This window comes from Apteryx rowi, unplaced genomic scaffold, assembly GCF_003343035.1.
Source record: "Apteryx rowi isolate R43461 unplaced genomic scaffold, aptRow1 scaffold_291, whole genome shotgun sequence".
In the NCBI taxonomy this organism is placed as follows: Eukaryota; Metazoa; Chordata; class Aves; order Apterygiformes; family Apterygidae; genus Apteryx; species Apteryx rowi.
In genome coordinates, this window is record NW_020449319.1 from 443125 (window position 1) to 470196 (window position 27072).

The 27072-nt window shown below is 39.8% G+C and overlaps 1 protein-coding gene across 1 annotated transcript in view; it reads left to right on the forward strand.

The window, feature by feature from the left end:
* The first annotated feature begins 7596 nt into the window (after positions 1 to 7596).
* Positions 7597 to 27072, forward strand: part of DLG2 (discs large MAGUK scaffold protein 2) — a 646550-nt gene continuing 627074 nt past the window's right edge. Inside the window, exon 1 of the mRNA XM_026069322.1 lies at positions 7597 to 7698. Within this exon, the coding sequence (XP_025925107.1) occupies positions 7597 to 7698 (102 nt within the window). The remainder of the gene's footprint in view (positions 7699 to 27072) is intronic.

The window sequence follows — 27072 nt, forward strand, 5'->3', positions numbered from 1 at the left end:
TGGTTCCTTTCTGGAGTTGCCAGCAGCAGACTGAACTTGAACTGCTCCATACTAGAGGTGACAGTATAGGCACTGGCTTTCCAATAAAAAACAAATTATGGGCACCACATGTGAGAATTAATACTTTGGGGGGATATAATACTCTTCACTGTAGCTACTCAAAATCCCAGCAAGACTTTTTTTCAAGTATTTTTCCTTAAAGTCCATGCCCTTAGCACTATGGAATTTGCAGGGGAATGGCACATGTAAAGTTCAACATAAATAAATGGCCTAAAAGCAATAGCATGAAATATAACTGTGAAGTACTGCATGTAGGAAGGGATTTCCACTTGCACAAATAACAAATGCATATTGATTAGCCAGGCAGCAGAGAAGGATGTGGTGAGGTGTCTTAGAAGTGAATCTCAAAATGAGCCTGAGTGAAGAATGTGAGGCTACTGCAAAATAAATCTAAAAAACTTGGGATATATTTAAAGAAATACTGTAAGTGAGAGGTGGAAGGAATTATTCTGCTGGACGTGTCATTGTTTGGATGTACATTTTGAGATGGATGGAGAGAGTTTGAAGGAAAAGAGCAAGAACATTAAGGGTTTTATAGTGTATGAGCTGTGTTGAGAAGTTTAAAAGAACTAAGAGGGAGTTGGGATGAACAATGACAGTCCTGGAAATATATAAAAGTTGTTGTTGTAACAGAGCTTGATATCTGTTAGACTACAGCTTTTCACCACGGAAAAGAGACAAGTTAGAGAAGATACAATCCCGGTCTCCAAATTCATGAATGGCTTGGAAAGGACACATAGGAGTAGACTTCTCCTTGTTTCTTCCATTGCAACACTTTGTCACATCAGATAAAAATATTAGGAGCTAGATTAAAAACAAAGAAATAAAAGCAGATGGTCATATGAGAGGTGGAAGGCCTGAGGAACTCATGGAAGTAGAAGATAACACGGATTCAAGGGGAAACTGGAAAATTACTGAACAATTACTACCAAGCGTTATGCTTCCCACCTTGGGGAGCCCCTTACGCACAGAAAAAAGGAAGTACTTGCAGAACTGGTGACTATGCGTAGGAGCACGGCCAGCTATATGCCTCTGTTTAATGCATATAGTAAGTACGTGTATAGTGCAGTAACTTCAGCTTGTACAGACATAACTGAGCTAGCTAGTGTAGTGCTAATAATGGTGTAATCCTCATAACATAAAATTCAATATAGGCTAAACCTCCTTCTGCCCCTGGCAGCTGGGTAAATATGAAAGGTGCTAGTGAGCTCTAGTGTGTGGTAGCTAAACTGCTTATTTTAAAGCTCATTTGGGTATACGTGTATTGGACTCACTTGAAGAAATCAGTGGATCCACATATGTCTTTCAAGTGGGGCGTAGAGTTGTCAATTGAGAACTTGTGCTGTGTTTTCACTCTGTATCTGGAGGGCCAGGCCTTTATTTCTGTTTAATTTGTTACGTAAAATCTTAAAAATTCTAACATAAGATATAAATAGGAATCTTCAAAACAGCAGAGTTGTTTTGTAGCTATTGAAGTCTGGCAGTAATAGCACTCTTTGTTTTTTTCTTTTTCTAGCTGACATTTAATCTGAATAACTTTTTCCTCTCTCTCATTTTTCTTTTCCACCTGTACCTGGCTAAAGAAAGTTATTTTCAAAAATTATATACAATTGGTGATTTTGTAAATGATTTAACAGATAAATATTAGTTTTCATAAAAATCTGTGTTTCTCTTTTTTTGTGTGCCTTTATTTTTTTGCATTATTTCTTATTAAACAGCTTTAGATATAGCTGGCAGTTCAGGCTAAAACTACTGTTACATGCTACATCCTGGACACTTCCAGTTTTCACTAGTTAAGAACGTAAAACTATATTGGTAATGTGTAAACATTACATAAATGTGTAAACACTTATGAACATGAGTATTTTTTATGAGTATTCTCATTAACTTAAAAATCACTGTTTATTTGGCTGGGTACCTGGGGAAATGGGCATTTAATTGGAAGGCATTATCCCCATCTTCAGATGGAGAGATTGAGTCATATAATGCTATCAAAGCTGTCTACTACTTTTGAATTCTTAATGCATAGGTATTTTTCAGACCATCCAGGCTGTCTTTTCTGCTTATCTGCTTCCACGCCATGACCTCAAGGTTCTCTGGGGGAACTTTGTATCTCCATGAGCTGTTGATGCCCTTGTCAGAGCTAGGTGAAGCAGGCAGCTCTCTACCAGCAGGCTCTGCCATAAAGAACCGGTAAGACCCAGGTGGCAACCCATTCCTGTTTATCTATGGAGATCTGGGAAAGCCAGACAGGCTGCCACAGCCACCACATGGGATGCAGCAGCTGCTGGTGGTGATGGTGGAAGAGGTGCATCCCAGCAGCAGCAATTGCATCTTGCAGAAGTAGCAGACCTGACTCTATACGGCTCTCCCCTGGGCTCTCTGTCCCAGCTCCACCCTAGTGGCCTTATTCGTCTCATTCTTAAGGCAGGACTGCCCCAGATCTGGTCTAGTCCTGGAGCCTTTGGACACATAAAAACGGTTTTGCTCTCACTTTGAAGTTTGGAGCTGGTTTTAGTGAATACTCACAAGCTCTGAAGTTTTAAGCCTAGAACTGCATCTTCTTTGGCTGAACTCCAAATTCACCCATGTCCCTGTTTCTAACACCGGGGTGAAAATTCAGTCTCATATTAGTGCAGGCTCAACCACAGCTTTGCATGAGGTGTGACTGGGTCGGGAACAAAGCAGCAGCTCCTCCATCTACCTTAGCATCTCCTGAGCTGCTGATATCATGCCACTGTGGGATCTTTCCTGGGTGGGCTTCAATATTAGTTGTTCCAAAGGCATATGGACTTTCATGCAAACTAAGGCTGGGCTTCTGATATGCACCAGCAGACAAATATCAGCAAAAAGAAGGCCTGTCATCTTCAGTCCATTCCCCAAAATGACCAATTCAGGTAAAGGATCGACATAGCTGAGTTCCTTGAAATGCCCTAAGTAGAGTCCCCCCAGATGACAGAACAGCTGTGAAAAATTTGGTTTAAGCTAGAGAAGGTTTGAGGTGGTTTTGTTCTTAATGAATATGTGGCAGGGTTCTGTACAGTTATTTTTGGTTTTGAAGGGGTATCATTCAAGTTTGTTTTATATTTATATTTTCTAGCTCCTTCTGGATGTGCTGCCTGTGGTGTAACAAGCTTTTTTCTTTTATCTAATATGATTCTTTGAGAAGACAACTTCTCTTTAATCACTGTCAGAGACAGATTTAGTTTTTAGGAGGCTTGATTAGCGTATAGGGAATTCAGAGAAGAGCAACAGAGAAGGTGATTTTGAATTCTAACGAAAGATTAGAAGAATATAACAATGCATAAAGCTTGGCCAAGGGCCTAATGAATATGTTGATCTTCCGGTATCTAATGAATGTGGTAAGGGGTTAGAGAAATTTTTCAGGATAGAGCAATGGAATTAAAAGTTGAGTGGTGAAAATGGGAAGGGAAAATACACAGATCTATTTTTTAATATCAAAACTTAAGCAAATTCCTCAATAAAAAATGATAGGGAATTTAAAAGTAAATATTGCAATATAGTCAAGGTTGAATATCTAGCAATGCTTTGTGAATCTCCAGGCTTTTGTATTTATTTTTAATTATGGTGGTCTTATGTGATTCTCACATGGTATGTCTGGTGCAGGCCATAAGTACTGATATGTGAGCTAGCTCCAATAGAGGAGGAGGTATATATGCATTACGCGGGAAAGTAATGTGCAAACTTGACAATAATACTTCCAGAAATAAAGCTGAACTGTTTTGAGATAATTCATGTATTTCCACATAGTGCTGTGCTGTGAAAGACAGACATCATCACAGAACCCGGAAATATTGGATTACTGGCAGAACGGGAGAGATTTTACTAGCTGAATGGACCAAAAGGAGATGACAGGTGGGGAAACAGTTCTTGTTTCTCCCAAATCTGGCAGGTGAGGAAGAGAGTAACTTTTGTGAAGATTAAGCTCAGTCGGTAGCAGGAGGTTTCAGTTCACCGGTGGGGTCATTCTACTAGAAGCTGCTGGCGATCCATGGCGATTTGCTGGGAGTCTCCACTTTTGCTAGCAGCAGAAGAGGTGCACTTCATTGTGGCGGCGCAGCGGTTGCGAGCGAGTAGGCTGAATCAGTGCACTCAACTCAACACCTGCAATATCTGCTCCTCTGTAAATCCAGCCAGAGAGAGAGAAAATGGGGACATAGATTTTTCCAAGGAACCTTGCTCCTGCAGTATGACTGTAATTTAAATGCCTTTCCTGGCAATTAGCAATTTACTTCTGCTTCTGTGATGAGTGGTATCTGAAAAAAAGGTAGAGGAGGATCTTTGAGCAAGTGTTTTCATATGGCAGTTTTCTATATGTGGTTGCCACTTAATCAACATAAATGTCTTGGCCATTTGTGATATGAGTTATTATTCCAATCTGTCATTGGAATGAATCCGCTTTTTCTGTTTGTTTCCCAAATGACTCTGCATCAGGTAACTGTTTTTCACTTGAAAGCAACAATTAGTTTAAGCGTGAAGGGATATGTTTCTTGCCTTGTTTAATACTCAGGTGACTGCTGTTTGATGCATCTTAGCACGGAAATAAAATCACAAGTAAAACCTGTTTCGGTTGGAAGTCTGCAAGAGTGTCATGTTGAAAATCAGCAAGTGGGGAAGAAATGGGAATTTTAATAAGCAGGCCTTCTCTCTTCTGAGAGTGTGAGCCAACTGAATGCAGTCTTAGCCAAAAGATCCAAGAGGCTAACTGGCTGTTTTTCCTTCCCTTCTTTGAAATTTGAATTTGAAATTAAATGCAGGTGATTTTAATTAGACGCAGTGAACATTAATTGGAAATCACATTTGTGTGATTATGGGTCCAGTTTTAAATCAAGACATCATGTTTAAAACATCGGAAAGTGCAGATGCAATGCATTCTTATATTAGAAATGCTAATGATTAGGACAGATTGAGAGTGTTACCGATCACTTAAATGTCTAAGATGGGCGGATATGAGAACTGCTAAAACAGTTAACTAGCGCAGTTTTCTGGCATTTTGTAGTAGTGCCTACTAAAAAATAATATGTCATGCCACCGCCACGCCAAATCAATGTTTATAAGGCCACAGATGTAGTGTGCTCACACCTTAAGGTAGCACTGTGGTTCATGTTTTAATGATAGTGGCTGCTAGCTGTAACTATGGAATGTATTGTCATGGAAACTACACTTTTCTATATTTACACCAGTGCTGGTTATGCGAGAGACAGCACTTGAAAGAAAACCTGTGTAATATATAGCTTAATAACGAGACAGGCGAGCTAGGACTAAGCAGATCAAAGACTGGGCTACGTTCCAGCTGCTGTGTGGCACCGTAGCGTGCCTCTAAACAGAGGCAGCCGCGGTCGCAGCCGCCAACTAGCAGAGCAAGGCGGGAAGAAGGACCGCGGCGAGGTCGCTTTGGAAGAGCAGCTCAGACCAGCTGCCRTTATTGACAGGGGACTGACTGGCAGCCCCGTAGCAAACGTCCAGGACGTAATGAAGCAGGTAAAACTGATGTCCAGGCTGTTAGAATAAAACCGTGAGCCGAGTGAATCGAGGACCCTGGATCGTAGATCCTGTTATTTGCAAGAAAGGAATCTTCAGAGGCGGAATTGGATTGTAACCTTAACTCAGGAGCAATTCTGTCTGGAGTTTTAATGGGAAAAGTGTTGTCCTTTTACAGAGCCTAGGTTCTTGCAAGTCCTGAGTTATAAACATAAAGTGTGATAAACAATAACAAAATATTATACTAAGTCAAAATTTAGCTACATACCAAAAAATGGATAAAAATAAAGTTATTGTGTAGTGTAAAAGAAAGTGTAGAATCAAAGCTGTTTAAGAAAATTATTTTTTTTAATGTTTTTGAACTTTACAAAATGAGGGTAAACTATACTGAAGAAATTATACTTTATGTATATATATTACACACATACGATACACACACATATACATATAATTATATAAATATAAAATCTTAATAGAAGAGGTCTCGTACATTACGGTCCACAATCTACAGACAGATCATTTTAGAAATCCTGTAACATTTCCCTCTATATTGTTTGACCTAGCTGCAAACAGAGACCTCCATTTGCCATAGGCACCTCTCTGTTCCGTTGTATAACAAATCTTTAGTTTGCATTTATTGCAGCAGATTGTTTCAGCTGTGCCTTTAGGACGTACTCACAATTTCCAGGGAGACAACGCGCTCTCATCTCTTTCGAGAGTTTGCAATTTGATGGGCAGAGCTTAGCGAGTTGCAGAAAAGCAGGGTCAAGTCACTGTGAAACAACTGCTGAGTTTACCTTGCTGTCAGCTGTGAAGCTGTGGAAGACATCTCTTTACCTTCTATATCATAATCTTTTCTTTTTATATCTGTCCGTGCGCTGTGGCTGCACATAAAACTGGAAGATATATTCGTCCAACTTTTGATATAAATAATCTTCTTAAAAAAGCACAGCTAGCAGTTTGCACATCCAAATGTTTTATTATGCATTTTCAGCTGGTGCTGCTTTAACTGAAGAAACAGCGACTGCTGTAACTGAGTCCAAACCAATGTTATGCCCCCAAACTTCTTTAATTATTAAATTTCTGGAATATAGGAAGCTGTTTGCAGGTCATCTGATAGCAGTACTAGCTGAATAGTTGGTAGTTACATTGCCTCCAAAGCAGCGTTTAGAAAGCGTTTTAAGCTTCACGCTGGTGCATTTTCCGTGCAACTTCATATCTTTATTCAGTGTCTCCTGCAATCCTTCAACCTGTCTATTTGTAAATTYGTGCCTGGAGAAAGCTCCCATGTGGCAAGCCAGGATTGGATAAATGTTACTTGTATTTCTCTGATTGCAAACTCCCAGCATCTGGGATTTTCAGCTTTGAGTACAGTTTGTCTCCTGCTGAGATTCATCTTTTTGGAGAAAGCAAAGGGCATCGCTTCTGTGGAGTTGCGATTGATTTGCTGCTTTTTCACGGGGAGATGCTGGGAAGGGGATCCTTATTGGAATGCATATTGATAAAGGCTGAGGATTCGGCTTGTTAGATAAGTAATTTTTTTCTCTTCTCTCCCCACAATGACTATGTATTGCAGCAACTCACTGGCTTTTTACCAAATCAGGAGCTGCAGTATTTTTCTTCCGATGGAATAATTTCAGCCCACTTCAGCTAGCATGACAATCTTATGTGATTGTTATGAGTAGGCGTTTACATCCTTTTACATGCTAATACTGCCACACCTGCTAGTCCCCCTCATTTCCATTTCGTTCTCCTTTTTTTTTTCTTCTTCTTCTTTTTTTTCCCTCCCTTTCAATGTAAAAACTAATTTCCCCGAGGAAGGGAAATCCTGAGATCCGTGATCGATGCTGCATCGTTGATTCATCAGCAACGAAGGGGATGGCTGAACGGGACACAGGTAGAGATTCAAGCAGGCTGCTTCTGACCGGCAAGAGAAAAGCTAGCTGTTGAGCAGCATATGTTGCCACTCCATGTGCTGCACTAGCTACTTGTTTTTAGCCTTCAGTAGGCTGCCACTACCGCAGCACTAAAGGAATGTGCCCTATTGTTAAAAATCCTGACTGCTTTACACCAATGATTTGCCACTGCAAAGTTGCATGCACCAACAACACTTTGTCGTTGATGTTTGGATGCAAGGTAGGATGTGGTTAATGTATTTCAATGCATGCTGTAACTCCTTTGAATGTCTGTGCTGTTTAATTTTATGTCTGCATAGAGATTCAGCGCAAGTTGCGATACGTTGGCTTTAAATGAGGGCTTACAGCTGATACATTTTAAGTGTTAGAAGAAAATCCAGTAGAAGTAAAGGTTTCCTTATTTCCCGGGCTTGTACGAGTATAGATTTACATAGGAGAATCTAATGGATTATGAAGCATTTGTTTTAGACTTGATTATATACTTAGCTAATAGTGCTAAGATTACTAAAGCATTACTCTGCCATTTGCCCAGCTTTATTGATTTTGACATGTATACCATTATTCCAAAAACACAAACTAGCAAGAATGAATATATATATTTTTTTCCATTTATATTGCTGATACGGCTTTTAACTGTAATAGCAATGCTAAAGTATGCAGCCCTGCACTTCTGTATAACAAATAAATAAAGTAAGCTCCGGATCCCATTTTTAAGTCTACAGGAATATCTTTAAATAAGTGTATTCTTTTAGGCACTGAACAATCATTTAATCTCCCTTTTACATTTAAATCAAAAGGTGGCGCAGTTAGCCAGAGAAGTTTCATTTTGGGCTGTATAATGCAATCCCACCCCAAATTTTTTAGCAAAGGTGTTGGATTGGGCTATATTTTTCCTTATATATATATCCTGATTTGGCATTACAGTATAACCAGTGTTGCTTGTTATTTTACTAAAATAATTCAAAAGTAATGACATGTTTATAAAAGTTATTATATTTGGGCAAACAAGTTTGGTTCTAGGATCACTGGATCAATCACAATGATTTTTTTTAGGCGATTTACAGATTTTGTCCCATTCCTGTTCCTTGCTATTCTTAGATACTGGATAATATTAATGCTGTTCCTATATCTTTAAAATAGAATAACAAATGAACATTTATATAAAAAAATGATATTGGTAGTAACTATTTTTAAATGACGCTGTATAATTTTTTTTAATCCTCAAAACTGGCTATGCTACAAAAATCAAGTCTTGGTCACACAGTCCCCAACCTTGGGAACACAGTTTAATCTTTTTAAGTTCCTCTGTGACAGACTAGGCTGAATAAAATGAAGTAACTTTATGAAATATGCTATAGGTGACCCAGTGTTCCCCAAACATAATTCAGCTAGAGGTTAATGACAGATCATCTACTGCTTCATGTAATATCCTTAAACTCAAACTAGGTTACAGTTTATTGGTCCACCTTCTCCTTTTCCCCAAACTCCACCCCGTCTACATCTCCTCTGGTTACTTGAGTATTTCCTGTGCTAAAGTTTCTTGTATCTTCACTTCCATTGTAAATGGGCAAAAATACGTTCTATTAGTGAAAGGGTTATAATTTAATTGCTGTGTCATGATGCCACTAGTGATATGAATAGTATCTAGAGTTTAATTGTTTAAAAGCTTTTTTTAAATTGCATCTTTTTCATAAGAACAATTAATGTTTCTTTTTAATTTTAACTTTGAAAGTTAAAACCCACTGTTTTCAAGTGTTAAATTCTAATTAATAAAGGTGACTTGTTAGTCAGGGGAAATTAAATGCAAGCCACCATTCTGCAAAGGTAGGCCAGTGGCCTAGGGACTGGTATCCAATTTGTATTCCTGCCTGTAAGCATGATTTTCAAAGAAYGTTCTTTGATGCACTTAAGCTCTTTCATTCTGTTAGGAAGAAGCAGGAGAATAAAACCCATAAATTTCAAACTTTCTTCCTCCTCTTTGTTTAGCACTTCAGGCTCATTAAGTTAGTCACAATCAATGTTTTATCTTCCTGTGGTGGTGTATAAACTACTTCTTGAATGAAATAAATACACACGGGGGACAGTGATCATTTTCAAAAAGATGCTAAGGAGCATGAGTGAACTGACTTGTCTTGGGTCCGTTCAACATATGTCATATTAGTACGCTTTGATACAGTCATCAAGCATACATGAAATATTCTGTGTACCTGCCAGTGTATTGCCTGTCCCAGTTCAAGTATCCTTTTCTCCTCCCTTTTGTTCTGCTGTCCACATACATAACTTTTTGCTTTGGACTAGTAGGATTACATTTCTAGCTTTATGGGTGCAGACGCACTGTTTACCAGCAAACAAGTTTGCGAGGAAGTAAGGATGTTTCTTCTATGAATTGTGTTAGTAGCACGGCATGGAAGCATGAATCTAAGCATGCTCGTATTAAATCTGACTTCTGCAATCACATGACTCATGAACTTGGGAAGAAAAGTGATATACAAGACCCACACTTTGTATTCTGGGAGGTGGAGGAGGCAGAGGAATAGAAAGACAGTTTTAAAATATATAGTGCCTGATGGTGATAAACAGCAAAGGAACTCAAAGTTAAGCAAATATCTACAAGTGCTAAAATAACCAGGTCAGGTTATTAACTAGCTCTGTTCTAAAGGACAGTGCAAATTATAGGACTGAAATATTGCTCTCATTCTTTATTTACAGCTTTTAATCTTAATTTTGTGCCAAATACAGTCTTCATCTCCTATGGGCACAGAAGTGGGTAAGAGAAACAGACTGCATCAGAAGCATCACACCCATTTTTGTCTGCCCCCAGTGCAAACATTTTGCAGGCTGCTCACTCCAAACAGGTGGTGCCTGGGAGTTAATTTGGGGGGCCAGAAGAGGGTGTGTATGTCTTGGTACACCATATGTTGCAAAGGTGGTGGAGAAGTCTGACTGTGGCTGCAGGAAGCTTTCCTTTTCAGCTCGTTTTCCTAGACATTGACAGCTGACCTTGTTCTGGGCCTTCAGTTTTAATGATGCCCAATTTCATGAACTATGACCTTGAAACTGCAAAGAGTTCAAAGCAGTTTAATTTGAAAGGCAGACTAGTTTCCATCTGAGGTGCCTCTGTCGCACCCGACCTAAACATTTTTAAGCACCTCTCGCGTTTCTGGAAGGGAAGCACCAGTGTTTCCATCACAGAGCTGCAAAACTGAAGCAAGGAGGGGGCAGCAGTTTTTACACGCGACCCTCAGGTGACAGGAGATGGCTTGCAGAATTTTCTTGTTCATAATCTCCCGGGGATTGGACTTGAATTTGTTTTCCCTGAGTCCTAGAGTTGTTCCACAGCTACCAGACTATTATGTTAAACTTTGGTTACAGGCCTCTATTCGCTTCAGATCTCCGTTCGGAGGAGTGCTAAGACATTTATCAAACTCCCACTGAAGGTGATGAGACTTGAACACACACTTAACTGTCAGTATGTGCTTACTCACTTTGCTGAATTGGTCCCTATAATAGTTCATGCAGTATTGTGGAAGGTTTACCTCCTGACTCTTAATATCCTGTTCATTTTCCTCTTATTAGGAGTGCCAGGAGGTATTTCAGAATGACTGAGAAGTTTCTTAAATTACATTTCAGTCACAACTCTCACACTCACGTGGAAGTGTCTTTTAGTCTTAGCTCCTGTTCCTTGGTATATTGTAAATAGTGATTGAGGAGATTGCATTAAAGGATGAGTGACCTTCCCATTTGTTGACCTTGATCGGGTATTTTGATAAATCATACTTTCTTTCTGATTTAGGTCTATTTTGTATCTGTCCTAACATAATTTCACAGTTTAAAAAAAGGGACAAAATATACCTCCCTCTCTTCATTACCTCCTTTCCTGTCTTCTAGCACATTTATCACTACCAGTCCTCTGGCACAATAGCTGATTTCATTTTTCTTCCCCTTACAGTTTCTTTATTTTAGCTGAAATAGCCAAATAAGGACCTATTCCACTATCCAAGGTGAGTGTGAAAGTCACACCACTTGTTGTTTTCTCAGCTGCCAAAACTTCCACATCACACCTGAAAAACTTTTTTTTAAACTTATTGCCTGTCCAAACATATTGTGCACATCTGCAACTGAAAATACAAGATCATTGCAAAACTGAAGGTTTCATTAAATCAGATATTAGAGGGATTTACTGAATGTTTTGACATTCATATTTATTTAGCTCACTATTTTCATTGTGATCAAACTATTAGAAAACTATTAGTTTTCTGCACCAACACTATTAGTCTCTTGAACAAACTCTAATGTCRCTTAGCTCTTCATTGAGAATAGTTCTCCTTTTTCAGTCTAGACCTGAGTATTGAAAGAAACGAAGTCATTTGAGATGATAAGAAAATACTTTTCCGACTAGACYGTGCTCAAAGCCTTGCGTGCTTTAGGCACTTGATGCATCTCAGTGAACTCAAATGCGATTCCACATTTCATGGGCTGAGGTGTTTTTTGAGTGCATCTGGATTAACATTTTCATTTGGATTGGAATCCAAAAAGCTCACTGGAATGAGCTTTTGAAGTAAATCCCCCAGTCCTCCCCATTTATCTTGCTCTGCTTTGCATCACAGAGTAGGCTTGGAGTCTGGAAATGGGATTTCTTTTTGACTGAACCAAGCAGAAAGATGTACTCCAGGAACGCAGTGAGTGTTCTCCAAAGTCTAGTGGGTATTCAGTTTATAAGGCCAGATTAGAAATAGTTCAAAGTAAAACACACAAAATATGTATAATGTGGATGCTGGATCCTTCTCAGCAGCTCTTCATGCTATGGGCTCATTACTATTGCCCTGTACTKCTTGCTAATGTGGACATAACCTCTGACTCCGCTCTTATTTCTGTGTTCTGTTCTGACGTTTTGGAGGTAGAAGTGGATAAATGTAAAAATACRATGTATTCACCGTCATTCTGACTTCTATGATCCATCTTTAGAGACTGATAGATTGTATAGGGTTCCAGACCTCTCTGAAAGAATTTAATGCCTGTTCATAGGCAATCAACAGAGTAAGTCAGCTGGAACATTACTGCCACTTGCTATGCACAACGGTTGACAGTGGCACTGAGAAACCTACTTCCACATATTATTCTTGTTATGCCACTGTGCTAAAATAAAAATGCTCAGCAAAAGAAGAAGTTGCAGAAGAGAGGCAGGATTGCCAGTGGCAAGAGGCTCTGAGAATGATCGGTTATGTCATAGAGGATTTGTGCATTAGTGTACAGAGCTCAGGGCAGGGAGAGTTTTCTTCTCTGGCATAGCATCTATACAAGTTAGACATGGGGTACAGGCCCAAGGAATTTCAACTGGTCATATCTTTTTTTTTTTCCATTTTGCATTGCCTGACATCCTGCACTTTCACATTCTTACCTCCTGAACAGGTGCAAGCCCTTCCCAACAGTTCCCACTCATCATCAATGTGTGTAGGTAAAGATGTACATTATATTCAAAGGTCRCCTGACTGAAGTTTTCTGAGGCTGRGAGTAGCAAATTACAAAGCCATGGGGCCTTGGCAGTATTAAGAAGTTCATGTAGTGCATCCTCATCTCAGAACTTCTTGTTCCCGACCATAGAGGAGCATTTCACTAGTGAAGTATGCTGGTACCAGAGGTGATTAGATGGTAACTTCATAAGCGCTCCTGAATTTCTTATCTTGGACTCAGCACGGCTGCTACAGAAGCCAGTATTACTGGACATACATGCATGGCAGAAGCCTAAGAAAAGACAGAAGGGAGCAGCAGAAAGATCCACGTGGGGGAAGCGCTGGCAAAGCACGAGCAAGGAAGAGGCAGAGAGAAGAGCACAAGAGTAGGGCTGGAAGACAGTGGCCTGGGATTAAGGGAAGGGTCATAAGGAGGCAAGCAGAAGAGAAAACAACAAAAGGGAGGTCTAGCTAGATTGAAAATGTTAAAAAATGTCATTAGATCATGAATCCCCCCAAATGGCAGTCCCATCCGTTCAATCAAGCAGGACTTACCTCACTGGTTAGGGAAGGTAAACAAGCGTTACCGTTTCCGCCTTCTTTGGAGTGAGCTCACTTGGCTGGCTGTTACCCACTGGCGATAGCCACTGTCTGGACAGAGAATGCCCAGGCATTTTCTGAAAGCATCAACATCAGATGTTATAAATATTTCTGCTTGTGTGAAAATATCATGTTTCACTTTTTACCACTCTCCTCCCATGAGCTCCCTGTGCACTGTGAAGGAGATGGGCGGCTGGCAGGAGATTCCCTGACAAGCCATTCCTTAACAAATGTGCTGATAATAGAAGTTAAGTTAACACTAACAGTGGTATTTTTTTWATTAGGTTTTATTTTTTGAAAAGTGTATAAAATCTTGTACTTCAGACACAAGTATTTCTTCCCCACTCTGCTAGCAGCTATCTGCTGCTAGCTACCATCAGAGGCAGGACACTGGACTGGATGGCCCACAGAGCTTGCTGTGCATGCTCCTGTCATCCCGATAGCATTTACTGATAGTTCAGCAATGGAGTCTTATTCTCAGCMCTCCAAATTACTTACAAATTTGGTTGAAGTTAAAGGAGGCTATGAATATCCTCTGTATTGTACCTTGGAGAATATAGTCATGGTGGGAAATAGATTTTTTTTTAAGCTAGTAATAAAGCGGAGTAGAATGTCATGATTGCACAAGCACTAGATTATAAATAATGATGATAAGGTGTACCTATGGAAAAAGTAGGGCAGGAGGCACATAGCTAAAGGTTACTGAATATTTTGAAGGGGAATTTCAGCATGTGCTCTTAATCTCAGGCACTGTCTTTTTTAATATGATTTTGCCTTAACTCATACTTAATAATTACATAAAATGAGTCATTTTCAAATTGGAATATGTAAATACTGGGATAACTTGATGTACAGTTAGATGAGCTGGTTTATTTTTCAAATTAATTATTGATTGAGAGAAGACTGTATATAGACATTCATCTTACCTGTGAAAGATGTCATAGAAAAGAATAGTGATAGAGAAGTGTTATATAAATATATTTAAGTTATAATAGCRATAAAACTGAAAATTGTCATTGAAYAGCATTCTCCTGATCTTCAAAAGATAGCTTTTATGTTTTCAGTGCAGCTGCCAGAAATATTTTTATTGTTAGCATATCAGTATTTACTGCTTTCACTTGTATGATTATATTTTCTTCATAGTTTTAAGCATCTGATAAAATATTAGTACTCATTAGGGACAGCATTTTCCAAGAGAGTTTGCTTGGAGATTGTGTTGAATTCAGTGGTAACCTGAATGGGAAGAAAGATTGCTCAATGAGGTTTCTGTGACTCCTTGTAGAAGATTATGGTCTATAACCCCAGGAGAGATGGCACAGAATGATCTGGTGAAGTATTAAGGAGTCCTGAGCTAGTCTCAGGAGTCAGTTGGCTCATGAGTGCAGAATATCAKTAAAAAAAACCTGGAGATAAAAATGCCCCTCCTCACCCTGCTTTAATAAGGAATCATACCCCTTAAACTGTAGTCACTCAATGATCCCTGTCAAGTTGTACATGCCAGAAAGCGGGCTTTCTAGTTTTGGGGAAATGTCTTAATGACACTGAAACCTTTATTTTTCGGTTTTCCCACAAACTGGTAATTCAGAAACCTTGTTTTCCAGAAGCCTGACACATCATTTTGGGGAGATTTCCTTTAGGAGGTGATCACAGCTGCTCAGTGTAGTTAAGAAGGAATATGCCAAATATGAATTTCGGGAAGATGCAAGCTGGTGTCAGCACTGAAGTCCACACAGTGAATCAGTTGGAAGCTCGGTAGTTGTGACAAGTGTGGTACAGAGCCTGAGTCAATATAYATCTGCCTGAACAAGTCAATGTAGACACATGTAAGGTTACTTTCATTGAGAAATCGGAGTTCATCCTCTATGGAGACAGACCTGTAGCTACAGACCAGCTGCAAGATTTTTAGGGTATGCTTATATTGCTAAATGAAAAGAAGGCCAGTAAGTATACTTAAGTACTGGACTTCTAATTATCCACATTGCAGAACTGTTAGTTTTATTCCTTGGCTGTATTTATCCCACTGACTTTTTCAAGACAATTCTCAGGCATGGTTTGAAAGACTGTTCACTCCAGGGACCCTTTCCAAGAGGGAGCATGGGTGAGACTGCATCCGGTTAGAGTACTTTCAGTTTACAGCCTCTGCTCTAATACTATCCCATCAGGTTCTGTATCTTCAGGCACCCTCCACCCCTGCACCTTACCTTCATGTGATGTTCCACAGCCTGCAACACATCTCCTCAGCTTTATTTAATAAAAGTGCCACTCTAGTAGCAACATACACATAGGCCTCAGTCTACCCTTTCGCCTGGGAACCAAAGATCACTCTGAGAAACTGATGTATTTAGTGGAGGAGAGGTAATATCAGAGTCTCAGTCGTGATTGCACAGCCGGGAGCTTGGAAACTCCAGGAAGTAGGGCAGAGACCATAATGGCTCTGGCAGGCCTGGTTCTTCCAGACCCACCACCACCTTACTGGTGACGGTCCCCCTGGAAGCAGCAAGTCCCTCTCCCTTGCATATTCTGCTAGAGCTCCAGGCCCAATTCCATGAGAAACCTGCCTTGGACTCAGCACAAGGCAAGAGACTTTGTGTTCAGCATTTTGGGGTATTCCACCCTGGAATATTTCCCACCAGCTTAGCTAACCCACTTGTACTTTATTTACTGCTGAATCATGCAGATCCTGCCAGTCAGAAGTTTAAGTTCAATGCATTAGAAGGACACATATAAACATACTTGAAACAATAATGCACTATTGTCTGCCACCTTATTAGATCGGTATATAGTTTATACCGATTGTCTGTTAAAATAAGTTCCATGTTTAACGTTATTTCTGGCACTTGCAGTGTTTATGAGAGGTATCATCAGCTGGCCAGGAGACACCCTGGAATTCTTAGGGAGGGATATCCCAGTCTGTATTTAACATAGTCCCATAACAGGCTAGTCACCTTTATAACATGTTGAGGAAACAGTCGCTGCCAGAGAGGGGTCTGAGGCCTCAATATACAACAGGGAAGCTGGAACTCCTTATTTATATTTCTGGCTCTCACATAGAGTTTCTACTGTGGCCTTGGGCAAATTGTGCCTTGCATCTCTATCTAGAAAATTGAGTTGGTAATGCCTACCTCAGAGGAGTATTGAGAATTAGTAATTATTGCATGTACACAGCACTGAAGTGAAATGAACAGTGCGAGTACAATGCACCATTGGTTTTACGGACCAAAATATAGCCTTGGCCAGGCTAAGATAGAGGTGACTGTATGGAATGGTATAAGTGAAAATCAAAGCATCTCCTCCTCCTCTTTTGCTGTCCTGCCCTCTCCCCAGAGTCCTTATTTCAGGTATAACTTAAAAATTCTAGTGTTCGTCTTTTTTTAAAGTTCTTACTCTGAGTCTGGGCTTTCATATCCCAATTTTTTGCCCATGGCAAATTGTCATGGTTGAATTACAAGCCCCTGGAAAAGGGGGTTTGAGACGAAAGTGCTGACAGGCTCTTATCTACACCAGTCCAAGCAGTGCTACTRTGATCTATTTTACTATATAAAGCTGCTGTAGGGGAGAAGCGCATTCCAGAGCTCTCGTGTTTTGAATTTTTATTTTACAAAGTTTGTTTAAAAGTAGTCATAGGATGATAAACAATGCAGGAAGGAGACAAATAGAGGAATACAAACCTGTTGCAAGGAGTCAAATCAGTAACTGCATTGCACAAATTATGTGAATGTTCAGGAATTCTGTTTCAGCTGTTAGTTGTAAGGGACATTCAGCCCAGTTCACGTGGCCATATGGCTCTTTTAAACTATACAATAAATACCAGATTCTGCAGTTTACAATAAATTACGAAAAGGTCTATAGAGTCCTATCAAATCCGGAACACAGCAATCTGCAGAATTGGGACTGAGCTTTTCTCACTGCTGTAGCTAGCTGTGGTTTGTACTGTACCTATAAAGTAAGTGAAACATATACCTTTCTTTATCATTACATTCCTTTGTTGGTGTTACTGTTTGCTCTTGGATTTCTGGTCATGGCTTAAGTTAGATTATAGGGTAACTGCGTAGGAACTAAATATTCAGTGGAATAAGGCGGCATAGGTCATTTTTGCACTGGCAAAGTTAATTGATGACTCATATTCCATACAGAGTAATTTGGGATTAAAATAACCAGAGCAATATATTTTCATAAGCCAAAGTTGTCCATACATTTTGAAATATCTACTACTTTCCAGAACAGTTAAGAAACTGGGGTTGGGGGGAGGAGAGGAAGATGGCCTAGAAAACACACTTGAGAATCTAATTTTGTGTGTGGGTACGTATTACAGACAAGTCTGCTGCACCTTCTCCTTAATGCCCTGGTGTTTTGCACTCTTTATTATATGTATCAACCCACACATGAGCTTCAGGCATGCAGCTCTTTAATTTTGCAGCATGAAGGACATCTTTTCAGAGTCTTGAAGTTTGTAACCTTTGGAAATTTTGGAAGCTAGCAGAGATGAAAGCGCGACTGTTTGTGAGACAAAGCTTAAGATGATAGCAAGATCTGGTTATGAAGAAGGAGCTGTTGTGTTAAAAGTGCTGTTGTCATAGGGCCCCTGAACTCCATGCTTGTTTCCTCAGGTCATGCACAGCTGTAGGGCCTGCGGAATGAAGTCTCTGTCGCAGAGCTGGGAATTGAGCCTCAGTCTGTTGTATCTCATGCTGGAGCCAGCTGCCTAAAGCAGAGATTGAATTTGCTGTCTGTAATTGCCTAAGCTGTATGGATCTGATGTGTAAATCTCTTATTAATGCTGTAGTGTGGCACCTTTTCACAGGGCATTAGTGACTACTACACTGCAATGTTATTGGAATAAAAATGTTCAGTGTGCTTAAGCAGAGGAATGGAGCTGCTGTTAAACTAACATATAGTCTGTTTGCAAGCACCAGCTAACATTTTCCTGACTATACATATTACTGGGAATGACAGAGGAGGGGTCCACTGGTTAATAAAAATTCTGTTAGTAAATAAAAATTAGTTGTTTTGTAGTCTAATTATTTTTCTTCTACAGTATTCAGTGTATTCATGAAAGAAAGGAGCTTAGATAGGACAGGGACAGCTCACATTGTAAGAATGTATACAAAGTAATCATAGAATGATAGAAATGCTGATAAGAAGGGACCTCTGTAAGCCACCTAGTCCGACATCTCGCTGAAAGTGGGAGATTTGTGGAGTGGTTTAATATGCAGCCATACACCTCACTTTGCAGAATAAATGGTTTGTTTTTTAAGCAGTTCAGGTGAAATTCAACTAAAATAGAAGGAAAATAAGAGAAGCATAATCCAGTGTTTAAAACAAGCGAAAGGAGGTTAAATGTTCTGTGTTGCTCTCTGTTCTTCCATTGATTCCATAGAAGATGTGGAGAGAATCAATTTAACCCTTTTTTTATAAAACTGGGAACATTGCCAGGGGTTAGTGCTTTAGCTTCTCTGTTAGGAAACCAGAAGGAAAAGCTCAGGTACAGCTTGTGAGACTCTAAGGTCAAGATCCTCAAAAGTAATTAGGTAGCAGCTCCCACTGATTTTGATGGAAATTAGGCACCTTCTAAGGATCTGACCATGAAGTGCTTATCTTCCTCCTGTGCTTCTTTTATTTGGTCCTAAGTATTATCTCACTACTTTGCTTTAATTCTCAACTATACGYATGTGCTTTCTTTTCTATTGCTGACTCCCATTTAAAAATCASTGTTAGGCTCCAAGTCAGCGATGTGGTTGAGGAGAAAAAAGTGACGTTAACAGAGCTTTTTTAGAGTAAAGGGGAGACAGCAAGAGAGAAACGTGTGCCTGCCCTCTCACTTACATGCGCGTACATGCCAACAGGACACTAAACTCTGCACTTACTTGGCACATTAGCCATGCTCCCACTCTCATATTCTGAAAATTTGGTGAGTGTAGGCCTCGGATGAGATGGTGGGAGTGTAGGAGAAGTGGAATGCCTGTGTAAGGCTGTAAAACCACATTGGAAAGTGTCAAAAAAGTTTGTGGTACAGAGGTCAATTTGCCTTACATAGAAGATTCAAGTTGAAAATTTTGGAATTTTATATTTATGAATGAAAAGTCAAACAGCATTTTGCATGGTGAAGTAAATAATAACATTGTTTTTTGTCAAAACTTCTAAGATAGATCCTGCCAATGTACTTAAAGGGTCTCTTTCTTAAGAAGATTTTTAAGTCCCTGAGTTAATATCTGCTAAAATTAAAATAAACCAAGAACGGGACAGGGAAGAGGTCCCGCTTTGAGTTGCCTACCTAATTTATTCTCCTAGTTAAATGTTGAGAAACTAAAGTTGGACTGGGAAAGGATATTGTAGTTAAATACCTCCATACCAGTGATTCCAAATTAGGTTAAACCACATAAATGGCTGGTGTAAAGACCAAGATCCTGAATGAGATGGCTATCCTTTGGCATACTTTAGCTTTAGGAACTTTAGCTTTACTTTACCTTTGGCATACTTTAGCTTTAGGAACTAGGGTTAGGGCTTTTTATCAAGGTTCTTAGATGCAAGATTTCCTTAGACCTCAATGAGAGTTGGTACCTGAAGAAGTATGGCCATTTGGTCTGAAAATATTGCTGCCATTTTRAAGGAAGGCCCTAGAAGATTCTTACCTCTTGCTTTTCCCATCATGCTTTGATTAGTATGGCAAAAAATCCAGAGAGCATCAAATAAGTATAAAGTACAACACGAAATGTGGTCCATGGTTTTCGGTTGGATTTCAGTTGGATTTAAGGCTTGTGAGTTTTGCCACAAAACTTACCAAAGAGGACTAATGTAGTCATGCATTAGATGGCCTTTTTGAGTACAAGACAAAGCATGCAAAAGTGATAAATGAGAGTAAACACAGAATTTCTTAGGCGTTCCTTACCTATTTAGACAGCAAAAAAACAGTGTAATAAGTCTTGACAACCATTCACCAACTGCAAGCCAAAATTCATTTTCCTGGCATGACTAATATGCAGTGGTTTTCTTTCATCCAATAAGACTAGTGTGTATTAGGAAGAATAAGAAAATAATGAAGCTGAAGCAGAACAAAAGAGAAGGTACTGAAAACCAGAAAGAGCTGAATAGCTTTTGAGCTTGTTAGTCTGCAAATTGCATTTTCTGTGTGTGAAGCTTTGAAAATGAAGTGATTTTCTTCTCTTTATAATAACATTCTTGAGTATGCAGCGTGCAAGCATGACAATTCTACGTATGATACATGCCAATATAACGATGTTAAAGTTACAGTGCCATTCCCAAAAGAGTGAGACCTTGTGGGCACCTGTCCTGTTTACTGGTTAGTAAGTAAGGAGATACCAAAAGTAGAGCAAGGCGTACTTTCTTCAGTTGGGTTTTGATAAACAGTAAATGCCATAAATATGAGCAGAGATACCCAAGGCTCTCTACACTAGTCTTGGCAGCTTCATGGTTGGAAACAACCAGTCTCCAGGTGGTGGCTGGCCTTCTCACTGTGTTTGCTATCAACTACAGCTGTTTTCATCGCTCTTTTGGCTGCAGAGAACCTATTGGTCTTGTCTGCAGAGCTGATATAAACAGCTGCTTAGCAGCTTGCCAGTCAGCTCCCACTTGACCCCTAACAAGAGTGCAGACTGCTCAGAGACACAGCGACTTGCTGGAATTCCCAGCTTCTAAGCGTGCTCTTGTGCTTTGCTGCTGTCTGCAGAGATCAGTATAAAGTCCAGTTCCCCCAACAGAAAGCTCATTTTAGAACAAATGCACCTTGAAAAAGCAGCAAATGAAAACAACTCTGAATTTTTAAGGAGCTCTGTACTTGTTGCCTGCATTTTATTTTATTTTCTTCTGTATGGATGTTTGCCTTTTAAAACATTCTCTATTAAGGGTATTGAGAACTTTCACTCACTAACCTCAGGGCAAAATTTGCTTGAGCTACTGGATGTTTGTTGTTGTTGAAGAATGCCTCTGGAAAAGGACTGTGCATCTCTTTGTCATGTACATGGTATGGGTTGAACTATAGCAAGATAAGAATCCTTGCCCTATGGGTCTCGGTGGATGTTCTTTGCTTCTTCTCTCCTCTCATGGGAAAGTCAGCTCTGTTTAGGCCACACAGCTCTTTCCTTCCACAAGTCTTGATCTGTGGAGACCTTTAGAACCAAGCCAAAAAGTAGCTTTTTCCCCTTCGCTTACCGAGAGATAATTTGATTCATACTCCTCACAAAGCCTTGTATGAGTAGAGTGGAGACAGACAGGTCTTCAGAGGGCTTAGCTTGGAGGAAGAAATAGGAAAGCGAGGAAATATCTAAAGATTGGATTAACCTATTGATCTGAATAGAGATTTTGTTGGATTTGGGACTTAAAAAATTGGGTGCAAACCTGTCAAGGAGGAGCTTAAGGTCTGGTGGTGATGGTGGTGTTTTTTTCCTTTCCTGGAATTTCTTCCATGGGATGGTTTTCTTGTATTTGAAAAGCCAAGCATGGATAAGAGTGATGAAATTAGAAAATGCTAGGTGAAACTCTTTTTTTTTGTTGTTTTTTTTTGTTTTACAGCTTGAGGATCTGTATCCTTTTATCTTAGAAGAAAACAAAAAAAAGGAAACATTGGGCATCAATCATTATTTCTCCTCTGCTGTTCCACTTGCTAGAGATGCAGTGTACCCTTTTCAGACTAAACAGTTGTCTTCTCTAGATAGCTTTGCAATGTGTTTAAAACTCCAAGAAGTCAGTGACATTCTCCTGTCTTCATAGTAACTTCTCCTCCTGTAAATCCACTTGATTTTTCAAGGGCTTCAATTGCATACTCAAAAGCTGTAGAACCATTGATTGTCATCCAAATTATTGTGAGTAAAATCATATTTATTTTTACTGTATCCTTCAAACTGATTGAGCTAAGCAGTGACGTGTGGCAGTTTACTCTTTTCTATATAAAATATTAACCCTTATCTCAAGGAGAGATTAAAGCTCTGATTTCTATTCCTGGCTCTGCCACAGACTTCCTTTGTGGCTTCAGTGTATGACCTGTTACTATATATACATGCAAAGTATTGTATTATCTAATGCTACTATCTAGTCCTATTTTCAGCCCCAAGACTGATGCTTGCAGACAATTCAGTTTTATGCTGAATTCAGCAAAAGCAGTAGCGGAGTTGCCATTGTGTGGGCACCCAGCTGGGGTTGCATTAAGCAGGCAATCTACTGCAAAAATATTATTACAGTCCAGTCAGTGACAGAGGTAGAAACAAAGCTAATGCAGGGCTGCACTAACAGTTCAAAACAGCACCTTTTTTTCCCCAGATTTCAAGGCTTCATCATCCCCACTACTAAAAATAAATCTGATGATCACTTTAAGGAAAAAATGTTAATATACAAGATCTAATTACCTCTGTCTAAGCTGATACGCCTACAGCACCTTTTACATAACCCAAACACTTGAGTTCCAATTATACAATTATATTTTAACATGTATTAAGTGCTATTCCTTTAGGGAGGAGACTTATACCGAATATTTTAACTAAACTCCTTCTTCAGCATGGGCCTGTATGGTAGGGTCTCATTTCACTACAGTCCCTAAGATTTTTTTTTTTTCTCATTTCCTTCACCCTTCAAATGCCAGCTGGCTTCAGAAAGCACATTTCCATGTCTGCAGTGCTGACAGCCATATCTACACATGTAACACAGCTACAGGATATAAAACTAATGTTCCAGTAGTCAGTAGCTGCAGTGCTACTGCAGTTAGATCAATGATACTTGCACATTGCTTGTATCCTTTTTTAGGGTACAATCTATGGCAAGGTCCAAGTCTCTAGACAACATAACATGCTCGAAGGTGGAGGAAAGGCTGCTACTTTTTTTTTTTTAAAGTATGCCTTGCTCTACGGATTGGCAGCACAGAAGATTGAGTTTCCCCTTAGTGAAAAGACAGATGACTCCAATGACCATCCTTGTTTTCTGGTATCCCTGTGCAACTTCTGTAAGACACAGAAACTCTGATTTGGAAGGAAGAGCTGGTGAGGAAGACTATTCTCTGCATACTTTCAGTTGCTAACATCAGTGAGGTTTGTAGGTCAGCACTTCTGAAAACCCAGAGCCTAAGCTTAGACTGAGGAGCCTGAGTGTATTCCTACACTTGGAGCTAGCTCAAAACTTCTTAGCATACAGGCAAAGCTGGGACTGGGCCTGAGAGGAGAGGAGAGAAGAAAGGGGACAAGCCGAGAGGAAGTGAGTAGCGGAGAGCCCTGGAGAGCAAGACTGGGGTTCCTTGTTGTGGATTAAAGGAGTGCGGGATGGTGGCTGCTGCAGTTGAGGTATTTAGTCCCAGAAGCACTCTTCTTCTTTCCATCCCTCAGCATCAGCCTGTGTCAGAAGCTGGCCCTCTCTACACTGCAAACACGCAACTTGTGCTGAGTCTGGTGCTGCCATGGAGGTTACCTTATCAGCACTCAAACCACCTGCTCTAACACTGGCTCAGCTGTTTTTATACTCTACTGTAGTCACTTCTGCATGGTGACTTCAATGTAAAATATCCTATGCTTAGAAAAACAAGTTTTGAAAATCTTGAATAAAGTTATTTCATTGATCCACACTATACAGCCATCAGATAAACTCAATTATCCTGCCTAAAGGAAACGTGAACACGATTATTTACAAGGTGAAACTAAATTACTGAAACATTAGTTTTGTGTTATTTTAATCACAYAAAATCAAAAAATCTGGAGGTAAAGTTCCCATGGCAACCTTAACTTTGCCTCCTGTGTGCACTGGGTGTGTGTTTATGTTTGTGTAAAGAGGATCATTCGTTATCATGGTCACACCGATTTAGGACTTGCTGGGCTAGTTCAGGAAGCTGATTAATCAGGCCGGATATCTTGTCTCTAGAAGTGGTTTGTTTCTGATATTTCTCTAGACAAGTGTTGCAATGTAGAGAGGATGCTGAATTTCTGTCCAGTCTGATAAGTGTTCATGCTAAAACATAATGCCTGAACAATCTATATCTTGTCAGAAGTCTGATCTATCATTTTTCAAATTTAGCTAGGATTTGTGACAGACACCCTGCAATCGTGAATTCCACGAGCTATCAACATGACATTGGCAACCATTTTTTTCAGACAAGCTCACTAGCATCAAACACAAGCTATGTACTTGATTGTGCATTGTGCTTTGATGCCAGCACTTAATACTGCAGAGCTAATTTCACCCATAAAGTTTTTGAAAAGGGTTATGTATCGTCTGCCTATCTGCCAGGGATTAGAGGTTCCAGTGGTGTGGTGACATAGCAAAATTGTCCCCAGTCTTCCCACGTTACCTGAAGGAACAGTGGTTTCAGCATACGTTCCCGTGTGACATCCCCTTAATCTCTTCCTCTTCCATCCCCCACCTCTCCTATGTTATTTTTTTCCAAAATGCACACATCAGCCATGAGAAACTGTCTTTCATAAATGAAGGTCTTTGCAGAGCAAGAGGACAAGTGGTAAGGGTGAGGGAGGGATTTAGTGCTAATATGGGGAGAGACTGAGAGCGGTAAGAAATTTGAGCTATTTTGTGCGGGCAGAGTGAATAAGGGAAAATTATGTGAAAAAAGCACATATTATACTCTTGTGAAATGTGTCTAGATGGTGACAGCATTAAAGGGTACTATTCATTTTTATTGCTGTCATGAGATTCAATGAATGGCATGTTCTTGGTAGTGAGCTTTACAAGTATTGTGTAAAGTACTTTTCTAAACTACACTTTCCTTTTATTTTACTTTTTTTTCCTGTGGTTGCCCTGTAACTCTCCATTTTCAGTGACRTAGTTCTTCAGGGCAGTGGCTCCAGAAGAGGATTAATACTTTAGAGGAAGAACTGAGGGTGTATCATTTTTTTCCTACACAAATAAATATACATCCCTGCATCTATTGAATATGAGAGTATTCTTGCTGAGCTGTTGTATAATGAGATAACATTATATACAGATAATATAATATATGTATAAAAATATACTGAGTAGACTCACAGAATAATATGAAGATTCTTTTCCAGCTTTTTAAATCCCTGAGATAGAAACCTAAAGACAGAAAAAAAATAAGAGTTCATCTGAATTTAAGAGCCATGAATATATAAAGGAGATATAAGTTTTAACTCACCAAGAGTTCAGCTAAAGAGAACTGAGAAATATTGAGAAAGGAGACACTAAGAGGGAACACCATAAAAATTCTATTCTATTTTGTCATTTGAGGGATTAAATGTTAGAACAATTACATCCAGGAATGTCTTTAAACGGCAACTCTCTTTTAAATATAGAAAAGCTGGACCTACAGAGATAGAGCAATTATTTCTGTTCCTTAAATACAGAATTTTCTCCTGTGAGTCATGAGGTTGAAGTCTAATGCTTAGCATCCTGCTAAAAGTAAACAGCTCAAAGGTTTCCTGCCAATCTATTTTTGAATTGGTATATTTGATTTATTTAGACATAGTACAAAAGCTAAAAATGTGTATTTATACTCCTGAAGCCACTCAAAAATACATCACAATTATGACCTCAAAGTGTACTTCATGATGATTACATTTCTTTTGTCTGTTGTAAAATTTATTGTATTTTGCTCTAGCTAATGGTGTGAAATTTAATGTTAAAATCTACAAATAACATATATTTGAAACAGTCTCGCGACAGAGCTCTTGTAGATGAGTCCTCCATGAGATAACTGGTTAATGCCTCTGTGTTCACATTCGTAAGACACAAATCGTCTCTGGGTGGTGGGAGGTGACATCAGGCTTGTGGTTATTCCCAGCTAGCTGAAACCAGACGCAGTCTAAAGGAGACCTCTTGCCAAGCACTGGCAGAACTAAGGGATCACTGAGCACAACTAGCACAAGGAGTTAAAAAGGAGCAGAGAAAATACACAGATGGGAAAAGTGGAACAGTTCAAAGCCAGCCTCGCTGGGGCTGAAATTCTCCAGGATGGTGGAGGGCAATGAAAACAGCTCTACTCTACTTTTGCAAGCAGTGCATGCCAGCAAAGGCTATCTCCTTCTCTTACAATAGCTGGTTTTGAAATACTCAGTATGTTTGACAGTTTTTGTTGCCTCAGGCAAAGCGACTGTGAAACTGAAGTAAAACTTGAGGAATACTGTATACCCCAAAAGCATGAAACTTCAGTAGTGTTTTTAATCAGAGATACAAAAGGTTGAGGCAACTCTGTGAGTGAAGAGCCGTTTGGCATTGCTGGAGGGTTGAGTCTCTGATGAGAGAGCACGTTGGTTACATCTGCACCGAGACGTAAGTGCGGTCTGCTGCGCACCCCACGCTGCTGATGCCTTGGGGTGCACTGTGGCCACATGCGGACGGTGCATTCAGTATTACACCCCATGTTTGTCTTCTCCCAGTCATGCAGGCTGGGGTTTCACAAGAGCACATCATGCCCCCTTAACTGTCCTGTAGCAGAAATGGTGAAGAGGCGACTGTGCGTGCCCARCCCTCATCCCAACACAGCCTTTGTGATTGGGATGGTGAGCAAAACTCAGAAGTGTGACTAGGAGTCCCAGAAAGATGTAAGGATCTGGCAAACAAACTAAGGCATCAAGGCTATGCTC